The 9961-nt window shown below is 39.3% G+C and overlaps 1 protein-coding gene across 3 annotated transcripts in view; it reads left to right on the forward strand.

The window, feature by feature from the left end:
- The window catches only part of ube2d2 (ubiquitin-conjugating enzyme E2D 2 (UBC4/5 homolog, yeast)), a 44785-nt gene extending 37143 nt beyond the window's left edge, over positions 1–7642 (forward strand). For all 3 annotated transcript variants that reach the window (XM_038795671.1, XM_038795670.1, XM_038795669.1), the window contains exons 6-7: positions 5364–5457; positions 6270–7642. In XM_038795671.1, the coding sequence (XP_038651599.1) occupies positions 5364–5457; positions 6270–6315 (140 nt within the window). In that variant the 3' untranslated portion in view covers positions 6316–7642. The remainder of the gene's footprint in view (positions 1–5363; positions 5458–6269) is intronic.
- The last annotated feature ends 2319 nt before the right edge of the window (positions 7643–9961 follow it).

Below are 9961 nucleotides of genomic sequence, written 5' to 3' on the forward strand. Positions count from 1 at the left end.
ACAGGTATTGGGGATGATAGAGTACTTCAAAATGTAGTTGAAAAATTGGTTCCTTCACATCTCCTCCATAATTTTGTGGTGGCATCATGCTAAAGGTAGTGCAAGATGATCAATTGAAAATGGAGGCTGTTGACATGCTATGTGAGATAAAATGGGGTGATTGCATGTTTCTGGAAGGGGATAGGTCATTCATGTAGAAAACAGGACAGGCACTTACCTGAGGAATTATCCAATTCCGTTGTTGAATAATCCACCGCTTTAAGCAGTGCTTTCCAAATCACATTGCATTACAGACACCTAGTCAGATCGCAACAGTGGCTAAGATGCACCAGAACTGCAACGTTTTTGTAATTTTGTAAGATGCATAAAGATCGATTTTTCGTTCCAGGAGTGATTGCGTAAGAAATAGGGCTTGGTTATTTTTACAAACAAAACTTTATTAACAGAAAAGAAAATTATTTAACTTTCGAACTTCAAACTTAACCAGAGCAGCTTGCACGTATCTTCCCTAATGTATGATTTCCCATTAAGCATCAGTTAAAATGAACATACAGCTCTCAACTCCACTTGGGCAGACGGTAGCATTGTGGATAGTATAATTGCTTCACAGCTCCAGGGTCCCAGGTTTGATTCCGGCTTGGGTCACTGTCACTGTCTGTGCGGAGTCTGCACATCCTCCCTGTGTGTGTGTGTGGGTTTCCTCCCTCAATCCAAAGATGTGCAGGTTAGGTGAATTTGCCATGCTAAATTGCCCTTAGTGTCCCAAATTACCCTTAGTGTTGGGTGGGGTTACTGGGTTATGGGGATAGGGTGGAGGTGTTGACCTTGGGTAGGGTGCTCTTTCCAAGAGCTGGTGCAGACTCGATGGGCCGAATGGCCTCCTGCACTGTAAATTCTATGATCTATCACAGGCAACCATGGCACTTGCATTTACAGAATATATTTCTGTTGTTAGTGTAGCTTCTTCAGAGCCCCAGACCGCTTTTCGAAAGCCTGTCTCTGTGGAAGTTTTTCACCACCTCTCTCAGTGGCTTGCCAAATCCATCTGCTCCCACCTGGTCAAAACAGGATTTGTTTTATCTCTCTAAGCCCTGCCCAGCCCCTATGTATGTATTCTATTTTGTGTACGTAACGGTAAATATACTTTGTTCAAAAACCCAATAAAAAGCATTTTTTAAAAATCATTGCTATCTGGGTTTTTGATTGCCCACTCATGTTTACAAAAAAGAACAGGACCATGCGATAAATGTACAGTTAACCTCCCCAAGAGGCCATCAGACTTTGTAATGGGTGATGTCAGGGTGGCCCGGAAGACACTGTATCTTGAGTGAATCAACCCAGCTGAACAGGGGTATCCTGTTTATTCCCATTAATGGGTTTAAGTCGGAATGGGACAATGTTACTCAGGCCGGGTGTGGGGGTACACCTCTGACTCAGCTAGCAGTTTTACCCTCTTAATCCCTAAATTTCCCACTACATCTTCAATCCCATTTCCGGATCCAATTTTCTAACATCTCCCTATCGTAACAGCATATTGACTTTTTGTTCTTGCTAATTACCGTATCTGAGCCTTCTAGTTATCAATTGAATTATTTATTTCAACTAAACCAGTTGTGATTTTAAACATCTATCAAATTTCTTGGTCTTTTCCATTCTGAGGGCATCTACCATACTGCCCTCATGCCTGGAACAATTCTACTATATTTCTTCTGTATCCTCTCCAAAGCCTTTGCATCCTTTCTAAAGGGACACAAGGTGTTCTATATAGGTTTAGCATAACTTCATTAATTTTGTACACTTGAGTGTGTTAATAAAGCTTGCCATCCTTTTGTGCTTTGTTAACTACACATTCCACCATCAAAGATTTGTGTGCAAACACTCCCAGATCTGTTGTCTTTTATCTGCCTTTCTTCCTACCAGTGTCACCTTTCACTTCAGGCTGACTATTCCATGAGCTTATCTGTCCTCATGGGGGTGGCACAGTGGTAACACTGCTGCCTCACAGCATCGGGGACCCGGGTTGATTCCATCCTCGGGTGAATGCCTGTGTGGAGTTTGCACATTCTCCTCATCCCTGCGTTGGTTTCCTCCGGGTTCTCCGTTTCCTCCCACAGTTCAAAGATGTGCATGTTCGGTGAATTGGCCATGTTAAATTTTCCCCTTTGTGTCAAACACCATTTATATACAATTTGGATACAATTCCTTTCCAACAGTCTCTGCAACAAATTATTGTACCAATGCTGCTACTGGTTTTTCGGCTTCAATTTTGATAAGTCCAATATTTTAACTTCCTTTGAAAGTACATGCAAACATCATCTATGCTGCTTTTACCAATGCTATTTATCAAAAAACTTAATCAGGTTAATCAAGCACCAATTGTGCTGGATCTGCTTTATTAATTCAATCTTGTCCAAGTGGCTTTAGATTTTCTTATAATGTTTGTTAACTTGCCCACCAGTGACTTAAACTGACTATAATTGTCAGATTTACCCTTCACCGTATTTTTGAACAATGGTGTAGTATTTGTTTTTTTGAATAAATGTTTAGTACCCAATTTTTCTTTCCCAGTAAGGGGCAATATAGCATGGCTAATCCACCTACCTGCACATTTTCGGGTTTGTGGGGGTGGGACCCACGCAAACACGGGCAGAATGTGCAAACTCCACACAGGCCGGGATCGAACCGTGAGGCAGCAGTGCTAACCACTGCGCCACCATGCTGCCAATGATGTACCATTTGTAATTGTTTTTTGGCATTGTCTATGTATCTGAAGAAGATTGGAAAATTGGGCCAGTATTTATTCTTCTACCCTTTTCTCTGCAGTCTTGCTGGCCTATTATCCATTCTGTCACCTATCTTGTTTTAGTACTACCAGCCACCTTGCCAGGCAACTCATTTGCCAAAAGTTTTGTACAGTGTCTGTCTTTAGCATATACCAGTGCAAAGTACTCATTCAGTACCATAGCTATGCCTTCTGCTTTCACAAATGCAACTGCATTTTAGTCCCTAATCAGCCCTCTAAAAGCTCCTTCACTGTTGATATGTATCAAAGGCCTTTGGATAAAAGGAACAAAGAACAATACAGCTCAGGAGTAGGCCCTTTGGCCCTCCAAGCCTGTACCGGTCATGATACCAACCTTTGCCAAAACCCTCTAAACCCACTGATTGTCGGATAAAGTCAGATTGATCAGGAGAGACAATGGTTGGCAAAATGGGCTTGAAAGGGAGGGGAAGTCATATCCTGTAATTCATGTTTAGCAGAGAAATGGGCTGATAGCTGCTGCACTAGGGGGTCCTTACCCTTTTACAGCAATAGTGAGATATTCCTCTGATTTACAGTAAAAGGAAGATTACTGAGAGAAAGCAATTTTGAGAAGGCTGAGGTGAGAAGGGGAAATCAGCAGGAGGGGATGTTTTTATAAAGGGCAACAGAAAAATCACCTGGTCCTGGAGCCTTTTGACTTTACAGCGCTTCGATGGCTTGCTCTGTTTCCAGATTGAGGGTGAGATTATCTAACTTTTTCATGTTTCCCCTCAATCTATTCTCATCAGCCCTTTTGTTTTTTGTTCCTTTCTCACATGCCCTCTGTACTTTTTATATCGGCCTGACTCTCTTTTGTATTATCATTGAGCTTCTAAGAAAGACTTTGGTTTTCCTTCTATTTCCCCCTTGTGGGAATGTATCTGAACTGTATCCAAAACTGGGGTACCCAGTGCTCCATTATATTTCCACCTGTCTTTGATTCCAGTTTAGCCAGGCCAGATCCCCCTAAATTCAACTAACCCTCCCAGTAAGTATTTTAAATTTAGAATTTGTTGGTTATTATTATTTTGACATTTGCATATGATAGATAGCATTAAACTTCATGGAAAAATTGGGCATAGCAAACTGGGGAAAACAAACAAATGGAAGAAACTGCAGGAAGGTTAGTGGAGTAAGTAATGAATTGACAAGACTTGGGAAAGGAATTGTATCCAAAATATAAAGCTCAAATAATTTTCTGGACTTTGTACATGACAGTTTTGAACCTTGAAACAAGCAAATTATCCAGTTGAGGCAGAATTGGCTAAAAAAAATTAAGGAATACACATTGCTAATGGGCAAGGCAGCGAATAACTTGGGTGAGGAAGAGATGCCATTCTAGAAAGATGGAGCTATGGAAATGCTAAACTGCGGGCACATTTTGAATTATCTAGCATGAGGGGCTCGAATTGTTATCAAACTAGAATATGAAAGTGTAAAGCAAAAATATAATGGATTTAAATTTTTCTGCTGGATTTTGAGCTTGGTAATGTTGTTGCCACTAGTTTCCAAAATGGTGACAAAATGGCCTCGTCATGACTTTCAAGTGTTGCATGGTGGTTAGCATAAATGCTTCACAGCTCCAGGGTCTCAGGTTCGATTCCCGGCTGGGTCACTGTCTGTGCGGAGTCTGCATGTCCTCCCCGTGTGTGCGTGGGTTTCCTCCGGGTGCTCCGGTTTCCTCCCACAGTCCAAAGATGTGCGGGTTAGGTGGATTGGCCATGCTAAATTGCCCGTAGTGTCCTAAAAGGTAAGGTTAAGGGTGGGGGGGTTGTTGGGTTACCGGTATAGGGTGGATACGTGGGTTTGAGTAGGGTGATCGTTGCTCGGCAGAACATCGAGGGCCGAAGGGCCTGTTCTGTGCTGTACTGTTCTATGTTCTATAACTGAATGCTTATTAGAGGCACGACTATATAACATGTTAAAAGGAACATGTTACTTTTTCAAAATGGCTCAAATGGAATGGAAAGGAATGGAATTGGAAACTAAAATGCTGCAACTCGGCTAACACAACCTAATAAAGCAAATGCCCCTTTATATGACAAATGCTCTGTTTTGTATAATGGCTGGACGTAAATCAATTTTATAGTGTGTCAGTAACAAAAAATATAAATTTAAAACCCTTTGGGAAATTTGACATGTTATTATTCCACAAATTGAGTTATAGAATTAATCTTTAGGAGTGGCATTCAGTTTATTTATTTTTACTTCCAGGTTTCCTTGTAGAGGATTGATATTTTTACCAATGGTTACAGAATGAAGATTTAAACTTAGTTCTAAATTTATAATGTCACATTGACCTATCCAGTTGCTACCCTTTCCAGTGATGGAAAATAATTGCCAAATGAAAATTAGTTCATCCTTGTGCCATATGCTTTAGATTGAGGTATTGTACAGCTTCAGTTCCAGCTATTTGTTTTATAGGTTGGGCTAAAATATGCCATTCTTCAATAACTTTCATAAGTTTATTTAAACTTTTAAAATTATGTTGTAAATCGTATAGGTAAACCATATATTGGAATTGCATATCGCAAATTAAATTTTAAACTTTTTCTTTCAGTTCTTTTGTCCATCTGTTCACTGTTATGTGATCCAAATCCAGATGATCCCCTAGTGCCTGAGATTGCACGTATCTACAAAACAGATAGAGAAAAGTGAGTATTATGATTCGGGTGATTCAACTCTCAAGGTACCAGCTAAGCAAAGTAACTTGTGTAGTCCAGAACAGGGAGTGCTGCTTTAAAAGTATTTAGAATGCATCATGTGAATCTCTGATTAGACTGACCATAAACTCATAATTCTGTGTGAATAATAGTAAACATTGCTTGTTGTGTTTCCATAGATTCCACTTTATTTACTCATTTGGTTTTATGCTGCCCTATTATGTTTTGGAATATTGGCTGAATGGAGAGTGGTAGTTCATATCTCTTTAATTTATGAAACAAAATACTGTTTCACATGGCTTGACAGATTAATGACCTAAATTGTTCAAAATTCAACTCCTGCTTAAAGATTTTGATCTTTCTGAACTGTCCCCATGACTCCTTGCAACCAGATACAATGTGTAATTGGTTTCTGAATTTTTTTTTCTCTCCTCATCTCACCTGTTTTATTGCACCAAATTCACAACTTTAATGTTTCTGATTAGAGCACTAACTGTAATAACTATATGTCCAACCTAAATTTAGTCTGATATTGGTGAGGTATGCAGTCTAAATGAAACTAAGCCCTTGTTGGTGAGTGTACTTCCTGCAGTATTAAATCATAACTCAAAGAATAGAATTGAATATATACTGAAAAATCAAACTTTGTGGAAGTATGGGGAAAGGCCCAGGGAGCGGAATTATTTGGACAGCTCTTTCAAGGTACAGGTACGATGGGCAAATGGCTCTCTTTTGTACAAAGGTCAAATAAAAATTGCTGAAGTTTTTTTGAATTTAGTGCCTTTTTATTTCTTTTCTTCTAGGTATAACAGAATAGCTCGGGAATGGACTCAGAAGTATGCAATGTGATTACATTAAAATGTTGACGAACCTCTTATACAGCTGGGGGAACTTGCAAAACAAATTTCTTTGGTTTCCATTTGACTGCTTTATTTGAGCCCACGCCTCTTCCCCTGTGCACATGTTCACCTGATCCAGCAGTGCTGCGTTGTTTTGTGTACATATTTGGAACAGCTGATAGAAATGCCCCTTTCTCAATTGTTTGAAATTCTGACTACTTACAAAGCAAGTGTTAATGTCCAGTTCTTCGATCATAACATTTTTGTGAGAGTAAAAGCATTCCTAGTCATTGTGACAAGATTGTTAAAAATTCAGGGTTTAAGTGCTTCCGGGGATGGGAACTTTTCCTTTTATAAGATGTATGTTGGAATTCTTTTAAACTCATAATGGTTATGAAAAATAGAATGAAGAACTTTAATTTGTTTAATGTTTTGCAATTTTTACGCTGAAGAATGCAAATCTACATTCTAGTTAAATGTTGGAATGGAAAGTTGAAAGCATACTTGTGTCCTATGAAATTGAATAGCCATTTGAATCGTCTCCCTCAACAGTTAATGAATTGGAGCTATTAGTTAGCCAGTCATTCAATTTTCCTATACCTTTTTTGGGTTTATATTTGGCTTACAGTGAATGAGTAGCTAATAGCTCTAATTATTTTTTTTTGTTTTTGTTAACTAATCTTAGAAGCCTCATCTGGATGTAAGGGTAAAAATTCATGACAGAACTTGTGTATATTTAATGACCCAAAGGCTCTCCTGGAGCTTGTATGTTCAAAATGATTAATCTGTGTAATAAACTGATTACTAAAGTCATTAAGTATTTTTCTGAACAGGATAAAAGACAAATTGACCACTGCCATCTTCAGTAATTTTGAGTGGTAGTACTTAAGTTTAAGCAGTGAGCTTAATCCACAATTATGTTTTATGGTAACATTCTGTTGCAGTGACTAACTTGTTAGAATCATCCTATCTCAAGTCTGGTAATTACGTGGTGGAGATTTGTATCTCGGCTGCTAAAAGTTTGTATCTTAAAACCATGTTTTTTTGAGTGGGCATTTGGCCTACTATACTTGGGTCATTTTCCCTTCAAATTTGTTTAGGACCTGATGAACTTGCTTTTCAGATCTTCATTAATGCAGCAAGTGTGTAATTGCACAGATCTTGCAGCTGCACAATGAATTCATGAAATATTCTGATGTATGTAAAACTTTGATCTGGATTTGGAAATTGACTTTTGCCATATGTACCTTGCATGTTCACCTATGATCCATCAGATGTGCTATAGCTGCAGTACATTGAAGATGCTGTCCACAAGATAAAGTTTCATTTGAATTCTATTAACTTTTTTTTCTATCCTTTTATTCTTGGAGGAAGGATTAGCTTTTTGGGGCAGTCTGTGAAAAAGGTAAAATTATCTATCCCATTCCTCTTTAACCTTTATTGAATTTTCTAACTCTCTGCAGGCAGTGCAGTCTAGATCATGAGTCACTGCATGTTTTCCAAAAAAACTCTGTCTTTGGATCAATCCGTCGCCTTTAAATTCTGTTTCCTTTGATTACCAATTCATCTACTACTTGTTTACTCTATCAAAACCCCCTTCAATAATATGAATGCTTCTCCTAAATCTCCTTTTAATCTTTCCTAAAGAGACTAGTCCCACCTTTGCTAATATCTCTGCATCCATTGTACCACTCTCGTAAATTCTCTGCATCTTCCAAGCCTTGACATCCTAAAGCATTGTGCCCAGAATTGGCCACAGTACTCCAGCTGGGTCCTAACAAATGTTTTCTTGTGGTTCAGCAGAACTTCCTTGCATTTTGTATATTTGTCCTCCAGATCAAGCCTAGAATCCAACACTTTCAAAACAGTCCAGCCATTATCAAAGATTTGTGTTTGTAGCGTGGATGTCTCTATTCTTGCATCTCCTTTAAAATTCAGTTTATATTGCCCGTCATTCTGCTTATCAAAATGATCTCTTCACACTTCTATTTTTCTGTATGCCCTCCTGAAGTCTTTTATTATTTGCCTCACCATTTACTAAGTTTCAAGTTCTGTTATCTACAAGCTTTGTGCCCTGTCCACTCGAGCCAAGGTCGTTGATATATCAAAAAGGGCACAGATACTCGCGGGATCGGGCGGAGGTGGGGCGATTACCAACAGCGCACTATTCTTCTCTCCAAACTGGAAAACAGTCATTCATCACAGCTCTCTGCTTTCTGTTTCTTCGCTAATTTTGTATCTGCATTGCCACAGTCCTTTTTTAATTCCATGGGTTTCACTTTTGCAAATAAATCTTCTTTGCCAAATTCTGTACACATCAACAGCAAACTTCATGAAAACTCAAACTAAGTTCGGCAACCAGATTTGCCCTTTAACTAACTATGCTGGCTGTCGTTAACACAGTTTTCCCAATCAGATTCCCCCCCCGCAATTTATTGTTTCCCTACCGCAGACATTCAATCCTTGTAAAATTTTCAACCCTATAGACCTCTCGCTGTTTCGCTTGTTCTAAGGAGAGGATTGGCGGGTTGTGGCCAAAGCCTCTGTTATTGCCACCTTTTATTTCCTTTTGCTACATTGGATGCATTTCACCTGGATCATGTGACTGCAAATCAAAACCAGATTTTAAGAGGTCTGCCATGTTTTTTCAGCAGTCTGGGAGGTACATCTGCAGCTACTGTACATAACTGTTGATTTATAGCACTGAAGATTTTGCATCAATTCGATGACTATCCTACTTAACCATGTCCTATACGTTAACGCGATCACAGGCTCAATAATTACTCTGACTTAGTAAATTCAGTGGCCTAATTTTTTTGTCAAGTTGTCATGTTTTTTGGACCCTGCCCCTCCTTCCCCAACATTTGTTTCCAGGTGATTTTATTAAGAAGTTTATTTTGCAAGTATTTAAAAACCCTTTTAAGAGTAAGACTGGATAATGTGTTGAAATGGTAGATTTTACAACGATATGGAATGATATCCAGCTGTTCAGAAGGTATTGCCATATAACCAGGCTGAAATCATCATGATTTTTATAGACAAATGCTGATTAGTTTATCTCTAACCCCTTTTGTGTATGTGTACAAAAATATACAAGTTTATTTTAAATGTAACTTGTGGGTGAGGCTGTAAGTTACTTTTACACATACTTGCATTTTAGAGTATTGCTATCAAATCCAAACCATTAAAGGAACATGGTCAATGCTCTTTCATTTTCCTGTCCTGTCTAAACAGTAAGAGCAGATAACCAAACTGTGATTGGTCATTGTCGGGGCACTTTAGCATGGTTATACTGCTGGATTTGCAATTCACTGACCCATACAGTTGTGATTTAAATGTTCACAGGTACCAGTGCAACTTCAAGTCAGTATGGACGACGAGGTGGCACAGTGGTTAGCACTGATGCCTCAAAGCACCAGGGGCCTGGGCTCGATTCCTGGCTTGGGTCACTGTCTGTGTGGAGTTTGCACATTCTCCCTGTGTCTGCGTGGGTTTCCTCTGGGTGCTCCAGTTTCCTCCCACAATCAAAGATGTGCACGTTGGGTGGATTGGCCATGCTAAATTGTCCAAAGATTAGGTGGGTTTACGGGGCTAGGACGGGGGAGTAGGCCTATGTGGGTGCTCTTTTGGAGGGTCGGTGTAGACCTAATGGGTCA

Source organism: Scyliorhinus canicula, chromosome 4, assembly GCF_902713615.1.
Source record: "Scyliorhinus canicula chromosome 4, sScyCan1.1, whole genome shotgun sequence".
NCBI lineage: Eukaryota > Metazoa > Chordata > Chondrichthyes > Carcharhiniformes > Scyliorhinidae > Scyliorhinus > Scyliorhinus canicula.